The following is a 13,685-nucleotide window of genomic DNA, read 5'->3' as shown; positions in this document are numbered from 1 at the left end:
GCAAAATTTAAAGGGATTTAAAAATATTTTAAAGAATTCAAAATATTTTAGAATATTTTTAAACATTTTAACGAATTTTCAAGAGCTTCACAAAATTTCAAAATATTTCAAAATGTATTGAATATTTTAGAGTATTTTTAAGTATTCTAAACAAATTTTTAAGCGCCTTTAAACTTTTCAAAAGATCAGAAATATTTTAGTATATTTTTCAAAATTCCATGGAGTTTTTAAGAACTTTACATTTTTTATAGGAATTTCAGTAGATTTTGAAGAATCTATAATATTTTAGGGTGCTTAAAAAATTGCAAGGAATTTTCAAAAGTTTTTCAAAAATGCAAACGATTGGAATAATTTTAGGGTATTTAAAAAATTCTAACCAATATTCAAAAACTTTTAAAATATTAAAAAATCTTAAATATTTTAACCTTTAAACAATATAAAAAAATTTCAAAAGATTTTAAAGAATTTTAAATATTTTAGGGTATTTAAAAAAATTCAAAGAAATTTTCAAGACTTTTAAAAAAATTTAAAAGATTGGAATAATTTTACGGTGTTTAAAAAATTGTCAACTAATTTTCAAGAGTTTAAAAAATTTCAAAAGATCTGAAATTATTTAGGGTAATTTCAAAAGTTTGGAACATTTTTTGAAAAGATTCCAAATAATTTCGGGTATCTTGAAAAACTCCAAGGAATTTTAAAGGTCATTAAACATTTTCAAGGTTTTTAAAAGGATTTGAAATCTTTTTGTATATATTTTTTTATTTTAAAGGAATTTTTAAGAGCGTAAAAAAGTTTAGAAGGATTTCAAAAGATTTTAAGGCATTTAAAATACTTTCGGGTATTTTTAAAAATTGTAAGGAATTTTCAAAATCTGTAAAAATGTTAAAAACATTTGAAATATTTTAGAGTATTTTTAAAGGTTCCAAAAAATGTTGAATAGCTTTCTCATAATTTGAATGAATTATAATAGATTTGAAATATTTTATGGCATTTAAAAAAATTTCAAAAGCTTTGAAATATTTTTAAGACCTTTAAACATTTTCCAGATATTTGAAAGAATTTTAAATATTCGAGTATATTTGATTAAATTCCAAGAATGCTTAATAGCGTGCAAAAAATTTAAATGATTTCCAATTTTTTAAATAATTGGAAATATTTTTGTTTATTTTTAAAAATTCTAGGGAATTTTCAAAAGGTTTAAAAAATATCCAAATATTTGAAATATTTTCGATTATTTTTAAAGATACCTAGAAATTTTGAATGGCTTTCTTGCAATTTGAATGGATTTGAATTATTTTAGCATATTTTTTAAAATTTCAAGGAATTTTCATAAACTTGGAAAGTTTTCAGTAGATTTCAAAGAATTTGATATACTTTAGGGTATTTTTAAATATTCCAAGAAATTTTTAAGAGCTTGAAAATTTTTTAAAATATTGTAAATATTTTAGGATATTTTTAAAACTTCCAAGGAATTTTTAAGATCTTTTCAAATTTTCAAGGGCTCTCAAAGAATGTAAAAGAGTTTAGGGTTTTTTTAAAAGTTCTGATCAATTTTCTAAAATTTAGAAAATTTCAAAAGTTTAAAAATAATTTGAAATGTGTTAAGCTATTTTTTTTTTAATTCCAACAAATTTTCAAGAGATTTACAAAATTTTAAGTTATTTGGGTATTTTTTTCGTAAATTCCGTGGGATTTACAAAAGCTTTGAAAGATTTGAAATATTTCAGGGTATTTTGAAAAATTCTGAATCATTTTTAAGATCTTTCCAAATTTTGAAGGTCTTTCAAAGGATTTGAAGTATTTTAAGGGATTTTTAAAAATTGCGAAGGAATTTTTAAGAATGTCAAAATTATTTATATAAAAATTTGAAAGATTTTAGAAAATTAACAAAATTTTCGGTTGTTTTTAAAAATTCTAAGGAATTTTCAAAACCTTTAAAAATGTTTTAAAAATTTGAAATATTTTAGGATAGTTTTAAAAATTCCAAGGCATTTTTACAATCTTTACAAATTTTCAAGGGATTTCAAAGTATTTGAAATATTTTAGGATATTTAAAAAAATTCAAGGATATTCTAAAACGTCAAAATTATTTGAAAGATTACAAATAATTTTCAAGATCTTTACAAATTTTCAAAGTGTTTGAAAGGATTTGAAATAATTTTAGTATTTTTAAAAATTCCATGGAATTTTTAAGTGCGTAACAAAAAATTTAGAAGCATTTAAAAAGATTTTAAAGAATTTGAAAGATTTTTGTGTATTTTAGAAAAATTTAAGGAATTTTCAAAAGCTTTGTATGGAATTTTTAAGTGCTTAACAAAAAATTTAGAAAAATTTAAAAATATTTGAAAGAATTTAAAATATTTTTGGGTATATTTAAAAATTCAAAGAAATTTTCAAAAGCTTTAAAAATTTCTATAAGTTTTGAAATATTTTAGGATACTTTTTAAAAATTCCAAGGAATTTTTACAATCTTTACAACTTTGATGGTATCTCAAAGGATTTAAAATATTTTTTTTAATTGCAAGTAATTTTTAAGAACGTCAAAATTATTTAAAAAATAATTTTTTAAATTTTAGAAAATTTGAAATATTTTCGGTTTTTTAAAAAATCTAAGGAATTTTCAAAAGCTTTACAAATGTTTAAAAAGTTTGAAATATTTTAGGATATTTTTAAAAATTTCAAGGATATTTTAAGAACGCCAAAATTATTTTAAAAGAATTTGAAAGATTTTAGAAAATTTGAAATATTTGTGGGTATTTTAAAAAATTTTCAGGAATTTTCAAAAGCTTGACAAATGTTTAAAAAATTGGAAATATTTTAGGATATTTTTAAAAATTTCAAGGATATTTTAAGAACGTCAAAATTATTTAAAAAGAATTTGAAAGATTTTAGAAAATTTGAAATATTTGTGGGTATTTTAAAAAATTTTCAGGATTTTTCCAAAGCTTTAAAAGCGTTCAAAATATTTGAAATATTTTAGGGTATTTTGAAAGATTCCAAATAATTGTTAAGATCTTTACAAATTTTCAAAGTGTTTGAAAGGATTTGAAATAACATTTGTATTTTTAAAAATTCCATGGAATATTTAAGTGCGTAACAAATAATTTAGAAGCATTTAAAAAGATTTTAAAGAATTTGAAATATTTTTGGGTATTTTAAAAAAATTTAAGGAATTTTCAAAAGCTTTAAAAATGTTGAAAAGATTTAAAATATTTTAGGATAGTTTAAAAAATTCCAAGGAATTTTTAAAATCTTAACAAATTTTCAAGGTGCTTCAAAGGATTTGAAGTTTTTTATGGTAATTTTGAAGATTCCAAGGAATTTTTTAAATCTTTACAAATTTTTTGAAACAATTTGAAAGGATTTGAAATAATTTTTTTATTTTTAAAAATCCCATGGAATTTTTAAGAAAGTCAAAAAGATTTAGAAGAGTTTTAAAAGATTTTAAAGAATTTAAAATCTTTTCGGGTATTTTTAAACATTCGAAGGAATTTTTAAAATTTTTTATAAGTTTCTAATTATTTTGGGAATTTTTAAAAACGTCAAAATTATTTAAAAAGAATTTAAAAGATTCTATAAAATTCGAAATATTTTCGGTTGTTTTTAAAAATTCTGAGGAATTTTCAAAAGCTTTAAAAATGTTAAAAAGATTTAAAATATTTTAGGATAGTTTAAAAAATTCCAAGGAATTTTTAAAATCTTTAACAAATTTTCAAGGTGCTTCAATGTATTTGAAGTATTTGATTGTAATTTTAAAGATTCCATGGAATTTTTAAAATCTTTACAAATTTTTTGAAACAATTTGAAAGGATTTGAAATTATTTTTTTATTTTTTTAAATTCCATGAAATTTTTAAGAACGTCAACAAATTTAGAAGCATTTATAAAGATTTTAAATAATTTGAAATATTGTCGGGTATTTTTAAAAATCCGAAGAAATTTTCAAAAGCTTTACAAATTTGTATAAGTTTTGAAATAGTTTAGGATAGTTTTAAAAATTCCAAGGGGTTTTTACAATCTTTAAAATTTTTTTGAAACAATTTGAAAGGATTTGAAATAATTTTGTTATTTTTAAAAATCCTATGGAATTTTTAAGAACGTTAAAAAATGTAGAAGAGTTTTAAAAGATTTGAAAGAATTTGAAATCTTTTCGGGTATTTTTAAACATTCGAAGGAATTTTTAAAATTTTTTATAAGTTTCTAATTATCTTGGGAATTTTTAAAAACGTCAAAATTATTTAAAAAGAATTTAAAAGATTTTAGAAAATTTGAAATATTTTCGGTTGTTTTTAAAAATTCGGAGGAATTTTCAAAAGCTTTAAAAATGTTAAAAAGATTTAAAATATTTTAGGATAGTTTTAAAAATTCCAAGGAATTTTTACAATCTTTATCAATTTTCAAGGTGCTTCAAAGTATTTGAAGTATTTGATTGTAATTTTAAAGATTCCATGGAATTTTTAAAATCTTTACAAATTTTTTTAAACAATTTGAAAGGATTTCAAATAATTTTTTTTTAATTCCATGGAATTTTTAAGAACGTCAAAAAATTTAGAAGCATTTAAAAAAGTTTCAAAGAATTTGAAATATTGTCGGGTAATTTTTAAAATTCGAAGAAATTTTCAAAAGCTTTACAAATTTGTATAAGTTTTGAAATATTTTAGGATAGTTTTAAAAATTCCAAGGAATTTTTACAATCCTTACAACTTTGAAGGTATCTCAAAGGATTTAAAATATTTTAGAATATTTTTAAAAATTGCAAGGAATTTTCAAGAACTTCAAAATTATTTAAAAAGAATTAAAAAGATTTCAAAAAAAGATTATAAAAAAATTTTTTTTAAAGTTTAAAAGATTTTAAATAGTTTAAGGTACATTATAAAAATTTGAAGGGATTTTTAAGATCTTTAAACATTTTCCAGGTATGTAAAATGATTTGAAATAGTTTAGTGCATATTTTAAAAATCCAAATAATTGTTAAGAACTTTCAAATTTTTGTTTAATTCATCTTTAAGTCTGTTAAATTCTTCTTGAATCCTCTTAAATTTTTCTAAACTTATTAAAACAATTCCTGAATATAATGAATCCCCCCCCCCCCAATTATGTTAAATTCTTTTAAATTTAGTCAAAATGTCAAGGAATTTCGAAAAGAAAGTTTTGCAGCTCCCCTGTGAAAATAAATATAAATTCCACAACTTGCATCGAGTATAAAATCAGCAGAATAAATTATGAAAAAACAAGAATCACAACGGAAGGACTTGTCAGAAATTTTATCAACACTGCGGTCCCCTGCAGATTGCCTCTTATCAGAACCGCGCTCAGCAAGCCTGCTTTTATGTGACTCTAATTACATTTCGTACAAAAAAAAAAACCCTTTATTACTCGTAATAGTAGGAGTCTTGCTCCCAGCGACAAATATAATTTTCAGCATCTCTCTCCGCATTAATATTAATTATCCTCGATAAATTCAGCCCTAATTAAGCTACAATATTTCCAGAAATATCTTATCTACCCTCCTCAATTATCTCTGCTTTTAAAAATAAGGAATTCACCCCTCTTTAATTTTAATGTGTTTAAACCTTTTCTATATTTTTTGTTGTTGTTAAGTTCAATACTATTGAGATTCTGAAATCAGATAACAAAAATCGTGAAAAATTTGAAAAAAAGTTGTTGAGTTAATTCCGGAAGGAATCCGGAAATCGATTCAGGATGAACGAATACGTGAATTTGAGGGGAAAAAACGACTACGCTAATTTCCAGATGACCTCTTCTGGAATTCCGGGAGTTACGATGGATGCTGTGAGTTATGTACAAAAGGCCCTTCTTCCTGGAGAAACAAATCATGAAGCCGCTGCTAGTTTTGCCAGGATGATTGAGAGCTCCCTGAAAAGCTGGTTCACTCAGTTCAATTTTTTTCTGCACAATTTGGCACAGCTCAGGTTTTCTGGCGAACACAACGACGGCGAACTTTTGTCTTTTATTCCGCGAACCTACACGTGAGTTATAATTTATTCTTTATTTTGTAAATTTTGCCATGAATAGGGGAATAGATTTTTTTAAAGAAAATTAATCTGGGTATTCTATTAAGTTCGATTCAAAAGGAAAGCTTATTTTTAACAGAATAGGTAAATTTTAAAACGAAAAAGACTAATTTTCAACTAAAAAAGTCGAATTTTCTGCAAAAAATAATGATGAATATCAAACCAAAAAAACAAATTTTCTACAGAGAAAATAAAAATATTTAACTTTCAAGGAAAGAAGGTAAATTTACAACCTGAATATATGAATTTTTCACACGAAAAATTATTTTTCATCTAAAAAATATGAATTTTCGAATAAAAAATTTAATTTTGAAACAAACTGATGAATTTTTTACTGAAACAGGTGAATTTTTAAGCATAAAGGAAAAAATTTCAACAGAAGAGTTTAATTTTTAACAAAAAAGATTTTTTAACCAAGAAAGAAAAAAATGTTGACCAAATTTTTGAATTTTGAAGCAAGAAAAAAAAACTATTTTTCTACAAACTAGTTTAATTTTTATCGAAGTAACTAAATTGTCAACCAAATAGTTTAATGTTTAAACAAGTAGTTTAAATTGCTAACAAAATAATTGAATTTTATTTTAAAAACAACAAATTTTTTACAAAACGGCTAAATTTTCAAACCAGAAAGACCAATTGTTTAACAAGAAAATCAATTTTCAACCAAAAAAGCTTTTTCAATCAATAAAGAAAAAATGGTCAATCAAATTGTTAAATTTTATAACAAAAATTACGATTTTTCTACAAACTGTTCAATTTTCAATACGAAAATAGTTTAGTTTCAGTCCAAAAATACGAATTTTCTACAAAAAAAACAAACTATATCCATTTTTATCAAAAAAGTTAATTTTCGAAAAAAAAGCTTTTTCAATCAATAAAGAAAAAAATTTATACCAAATTGTTGAGTTTTAAAGCCAAAAAGACGATTTTTGTGCCAAAGAGTTACATTTTCGATAAAACAGCTGAATTAAAATAAAAAAAACTTATTTTGAACCAAATAGTTTAATTTTTAACCAAACAATTTAATTTTCGACAAAAATAATTACATTTTTTACCAAAATAATTTAATTTCAGCCCAAAAAGACGAATTTTCTTTTAAAAAAAGCTAAATTTTCATCCCAAAAATACGAAATTTGATCAAAAAAGTTCATTTTCAACTAACACGATGAATTTTCTACTAAAAGAGATGAATTTTCAAACAAAAATGAGGAATTTTTAACCTATAAAATTTTTTAAACCTAGAAAGAAAAAACATAGCAATAAAATTGTTGAATTTTAATACGAAAAAGACGAATTTTCTACAAAAAAAACTATATTTTCATTAAAAAAAAGATCAATTTTTATCAAAAAATTTAATCTTCGAAAAAAAGCTTTTTCAATCAATAAAGAAAAAAATTTATACCAAATTGTTGAGTTTTGAAGCCAAAAAGACGATTATTGTGCCAAAGAGTTACATTTTCGATAAAACAGCTGAATTAAAAAAAAAACTTATTTTGAACCAAATAGTTTAATTTTTAACCAAACAATTTAATTTTCGACCAAAATAATTAAATTTTTTACCGAAATAATTTAATTTCAGCCCAAAAAGACGAATTTTCTTTTAAAAAAAGCTAAATTTTCATCCCAAAAATACGAAATTTGATCAAAAAAGTTCATTTTCAACTAACACGATGAATTTTCTACTAAAAGAGATGAATTTTCAAACAAAAATGAGGAATTTTTAACCTATACAATTTTTTAAACCAAGAAAGAAAAAACATGGTCATCAAATTGTTGAATTTTAATACGGAAAAGACGAATTTTCTACAAAACAGTTAAGTTTTTCTAACCGAAAATATTAATTTACAGGCTCACAGGAGAAATATGTAGATTTTTGACATAAATGGACATAGAAAATGACATAAATTCCATTCAAAACGCTCTAAATTCATAATATTTGAATTAAAAATATTGCATTTTTTTACCGAAAAATAACAATATTCATGAGGAAAGTTTATTTTTAACAGAATAGTTGAATTTGAAAACGAAAAAGACTAATTTTCAAATAAAAAAGTAGAATTTTCTACAAAAAATAGTTTATTTTTGAACAAAATTATTGAATCCTTCGTTTAAAACCGAATAATTTTCAACCAGCTTCATTTTTACCGAAAAAAAACCATTAATTTTATACCGAAAGAGATGAATATCAAACCAAAAGGACGAATTTTCTACAAAGAAAATTTTTTCAGTCAAGACAGAATAAATCAGCAATAAAAATATTAAATTTTCAATACTAATAATAATTGTTGAATTAAACAAAACGAATATTTTTGGGCTTGAACCCCAAGAAGAAGAATTTTCTGCAAAGCAGTTTAATTTTCATCTCAAAAGTATGAATTTTCGAATGAAAAATTTAGTTTTGAACCAAATTGATGATTTTTCTACGAAAACTGGTTAATTTTGAAGCGAAAATGATCAAATTTCAACAGAAGAGTTTAATTTTTAACAAAAAAGATTTTTTTAACTAAAAAAGAAAAAAATGTTGAAAAAATTGTTGGATTTTGAAGCCAAAAAAACAACTATTTTCTACAAACTAGTTGAATTTTTAACAAAATAAGTTAATTTTCAGCCAAATAGATTAATTTTGAAACAAGTAGTTTAAATTGCTTACTAAATAGTTGAGTTTTATGTAAAAAATGCAAATTTTTTACTGAAAGGCTAAATTTTCTAACCAAAAAGACCAATTTTTTAACAAAAAGTTCAATTTTCTACCAAAAAAGCTTTTTCAATCAATAAAGAAAAAATTTAAACCAAATTTTTTAATTTTCAAAAAAAAATTTTCAACCAACATAATGAATTTTCTATAAAAAGAGATGAATTTTCAAGCAATAATGAGGAATTTTTAACCTAAAAGGTTTTTTTTAACCAAGAAAGAAAACCAATGGCGAACCAATTTTTTAATTTTAATACGAAAAAGACGAATTTTTCACAGAACAGTTGAATTTTCAAACCGAAAAGATTGATTTACGGGGCTAAAAATTTCAAATTACCCTCTTCAAGTAAACAAAGAAAAAAAATCGTTTTTTCAAAAATATTAATAAAAATGTTCAAGAGAAAAGTTTATTTTTAACAAAATAGTTAGATTATCAACCAAAAAGTAGAATTTTTGACTAAAAAAGAAAAATTCTCCACAAAAAATAGTTGATATTTTTTATCGAAATTTTCCCATAAAAATATTGAATTTTCAATGAGAAAAGAGAAAAATTTTAACCTGAACATATGAATTTTAAACAAAAAAGTTCATTTTCAAACAAATAGTTGAATTTTACACTAAATGAGTTGAATTTTTAACAAAATAGTTTAATTGAATAAAAAAGAAAATTTGGCCCGGAACCGCAAAATGACGATTTTTCTACAAAGCAGTTTAATTTTCTTCCCGAAAATATGAATTTTCAACAATAAATTTAATTTTGAACCAAATTGATGAATTTTCTAAGAAAAAAGACCAATTTTTTAATAAAAGGGTTCGATTTTCAACCAGATAAGGTTTTTCAATCAAGAATGAATTTCTCGAATTTTTTAAATTTACTTAATTTCTCCTAAATTTACTCAATTATACTAAATTCTATTTTTTTCAAACAAAAGTGCTTGTTATGTTTTAAAAATTTCCAGGTAATTTTCTTGAGTTCTAAAAAATTTCAAGGTTTTTCAAAGGATTTTAAATCTTTTAGAGTATTTTTCAAAATTCCAAGAAATTGTTAAGAGCATCAAAAAAATTAAAATGTTTTGAAATGATCTTAAAGAGTTTGAAATATTTTCGGCTATTTTTAAAAATACTAAGGAATTTTAAAAAGCTTAAAATTTTTTTTAAAGATTGTAAGTTTTTCAGGGTATTTTCAAAAGTTTCAAGGAATTTTTTTAATCTTTAAAGATTTTCAAGGTATTTAAAAGGATTTTAAATATTTAGATAAAATTAATCTGGGTGTTTTATTATATTAAATTTAAATGGCTTTAACTTAATTATGTCCCAAGTAAAAATATTGCATTTTTGACTCAAAAATAAAAATATTTAAGAAAAATGTTTGCTTTTAACAAAATAGTTGAATTATAGACATTTTCAGGAAAAAAGGTAAACTTTCAACCTGAAAATATGAATTTTGTACAAAAAGGCTCAATTTTCAAACCAAAAAGACCTATTGTTTAACGAAAAATTCTTCTAAAAAAATTATTTTTAATCAAATAGTCTCATTTCCTGCCAAAATAGTTGAGTTTTAGCCCAAAATACGAATTTTCTATAAAAATGTTGAATTTAGAAAGAAAAAAACAACATATTTTCAACCGAATAGTTCAATTTTTTAACAAAATAGATTAGTTTCAGCCCGAAAAGACGATTTTTCTACAGAAAGCTATATTTTTATTTTAAAAATATGAATTTTTATCAAAAAAGGTAATTTTCAACCAAAAAAAAAAGTTTTTTTAATCAATAAAGAACTTTTTGGCTGAGAATTCTTCAATTTTGTAAGAAAAATCTTTGCGTTTTTTCAATAGAAAATTTAACTTTTTGCTTAAAAATTCATCTTGTTGGTAAAACAAATTAACAGCTAGGTTTTTAAGTTGAACCACATTCTGAAAAATTTTAAAAAGAAATTTCTTTCGTTCATAAAAATTCAATTTTTTGGTTGAAATTTCTTGAATTTCATACAAAACTCGCATTTTTTCGTAGTAAATTCATCTTTTTGTTTAAAAATTCATCTTTTTTAGTTGAAAATTCAACTTTTTGGTTCAGAGTTCCTTAATTTTTTAACAATTCTTTTTTTGCTTACAAAAATGATATTTTTTATTCAAAAATTTATATTTTTGGTTGAGAATTCTTGAATTTTATTGAAAATGCGTTTGTTTTGTTTTGAAAATTTAACTTTTTGGTTCATAATTCTTGAATTTTGTAAAGAAATTGAATATTTTGGTACGAAATTAATCTTTTTCTTTAAAAATTAATCTTTTTTAGTTGAAAATTTAACTTTTTCGTTCATAATTTTTTACTCTTGTAAAAAATTGTCTTTTTTGACAGTAAGTTAATCTTTCTGTTTAAAAATTCATCTTTTTTAGTTGAAAATTCAACTTTTTGTTCAGAGTTCCTTAATTTTTTAACAATTCTTTTTTTGCTTACAAAAATGATATTTTTTATTCAAAAATTTATATTTTTGGTTGAGAATTCTTGAATTTTATTGAAAATGTGTTTTTTTTGTTTTGAAAATTTAACTTTTTGGTTCATAATTCTTGAATTTTGTAAAGAAATTGAATATTTTGGTACTAAATTAATCTTTTTCTTTAAAAATTAATCTTTTTTAGTTGAAAATTTAACTTTTTCGTTAATAATTTTTTACTTTTGTCAAAAATTGTGTTTTTTGACAGTAAGTTAATCTTTTTGTTCAAAAATTCATCTTTTTTATTTGAAAATTCAAATTTTTTTATAAGAACTCTTCAATTTGAGTGAAAATTCGTTTTTTTTTTGGTATAAAATTAATCTTTTTGTTTAAAAATTTATCTTGTTGGTTAAAAATTTAAGAATTAGGTTTCAAAGTTGAAATATTTTTTGAAAAATTAAGGAAAAAATTTCTGTCATTCATAAAAATTCATGTTCTTGGTTAAGAAATCTTGAATTTTATTGAAAGTTCGAATTTTTTGGCAGTAATTTAAGCTTTTTGTTTAAAAATTCAACCTTTTGGCTCAGAATTCTTGAATTTTGTTTAAAAAATCCTAATTTTTGGTATTAAATAAATTTATTGTATACAAATACTTCTTTTATAGCTTAAAATTCAACTGTTTGGTTAAGAATTCATGAATTTTTATTAAAAATTCCTCGTTTTTGGTAGAAAATTAATCTTTGTGTGTTTAAAAATTCATCTTTTGTAGGTGAAATGCAAGTTTTTGGTCGAAAACGTATACATTTTATTAAAAATTTGTTATTTTTGGTTTTGAAATAATCTTTCTGTTTAAAAATGAATTTTTTTTTAGATTAAAATTATACTTTTTTGTTGAGAATTCTTCTATTTTATTGAATATGCGTTTTTTTTTGTTTTTTAAAATTCAAGTTTTGGTTGATAACACTAGAATTTTGTTAAAAATCCGTTTTTTTGTAAACAATTAAGCTTTTGTTTTAAATTCTTTTTTTTTAGTTGGAAATTCTACTTTTTGGTTAAGATTTCAAGAATTTTCATAAAAATTCCTCTTTTTTGGTAGTAAATTAACTTTTTGTTTAAAATAAACTTCTTTTTTAGTTTAAAATTCATCTTTTGTAGTTGAAAATGCAAGATTTTGGCCGAAAACACATGAATTTGATTAAAAATTCGTTATTTTTTTATGAGAATTTTTAAATTTTATTGGAAATTTGCTTTTTTTTGTAGAAAATTAATTTTTTTGACTAAAATATCATCTTGTTGGTTTAAGGTTTAAGAATTATGTTTTAAAGTTGAAATACTTTCTTAAAAATTAAAGAAAAAAATTTCTTTCGTTCATAAAAATTCAACTTTTTGGTTGAGAATTCTTTAATTTTTTTTTTTTAAATTCGTTTTTTTTTGTAGAAAATTGTTTATAAATTGACTTTTTTGGTTAAAAATATAACAACTAAGCTTTAAAGTTGAACCACTTTTTGAAAAATTAAAAACAAATTTCTTTCGTTCATAAAAATTCAACTTTTTGGTTGAAAATTCTTGAATTTCATATAAAATTCGTCTTTTTTTATATTAAATTAATCTTTTTGTTTAAAAATTAATCTTTGTTTAGTTGAAAATTCAACTTTTTGGTTTCGTGTTATTGAATTTTGTTAACATTTTTTTTTTCTTCAAAAATGATGCTTCTGAGTTGAAAATTCAACTTTTAGGTTGAGAATTCTGTAATTTTATTTAAAATCCGTTTTTGTTGTTGTTGACGCTTCAACTTTTTAGTTTACAGTTTTTGAATTTTGTCAAAAATTCCTCTGTTTTGGTAGTAAATTAATCTTTTTGTTTAAAAATTCATCTTTTTTAGTTGAAACTTAAAATTTTTTGATTGAAAACACTTGAATTATGTTAAAAGTTCGTTTTTTCGATAAAAAATTTCACTTTTTGTTTACAGATTCTTTTTAATTTGAAAATTCAATTTTTCGGTTCAGAATTCTTGAATTTTCTTAAAAATTCCTCTTTTTTGGTAGTAAATTAATCTTTTTGTTTAAAAATGAATTTTTTTTTTACTTTAAAATTTAACTTTTTGGTTCAGAATTCTAGAATTTTATGAAACATTCTTCTTATCGGTAGAAAATTAATCTGTTTGGGTAAAAATTGACCAACTAAGTTTTAAAGTTGAACTAGTTGCTCAAAATTTCATTTTTGGTTGACTTTTCAAAATTTCAGTTAAATATATTTCTGGTTAAAAATTGAACTGTTGTGTTGAAAATTCATTTTTTTGTTGTTGAAAAATTACTTTGGTAAATGAAAATTTACCTATTCCATTTTTCGTCGAAAATCGTTTTTTTTCTAAGTAAAATTTCAAATTTTTGTTAAAATTGAACTGTTTTGTTCAAAAATTAGATTTATTTCTTTGAAAATTAATATAGTTTATTCTAAAATTCGACTGTTTTGGTTCGAAAATTCGTGTTTTCATAATTTAAAATTATTTCTTTTCAATTAAAATTTTA

The 13,685-nt window shown here is 21.7% G+C and overlaps 1 protein-coding gene across 2 annotated transcripts in view; it reads left to right on the top strand.

Annotated features, from left to right (window-relative positions):
• Positions 1-13,685, top strand: part of LOC117168050 (phosphatidylinositol 4-phosphate 3-kinase C2 domain-containing subunit beta) — a 168,211-nt gene that overhangs the window by 138,498 nt on the left and 16,028 nt on the right. For both annotated transcript variants that reach the window (XM_033353395.1, XM_033353394.1), the window contains exon 21: positions 5,754-5,989. In XM_033353395.1, the coding sequence (XP_033209286.1) occupies positions 5,754-5,989 (236 nt within the window). The remainder of the gene's footprint in view (positions 1-5,753; positions 5,990-13,685) is intronic.

Source organism: Belonocnema kinseyi, chromosome 2, assembly GCF_010883055.1.
Source record: "Belonocnema kinseyi isolate 2016_QV_RU_SX_M_011 chromosome 2, B_treatae_v1, whole genome shotgun sequence".
NCBI lineage: Eukaryota > Metazoa > Arthropoda > Insecta > Hymenoptera > Cynipidae > Belonocnema > Belonocnema kinseyi.
This window is presented reverse-complemented; position numbering and strand designations above follow the sequence as displayed.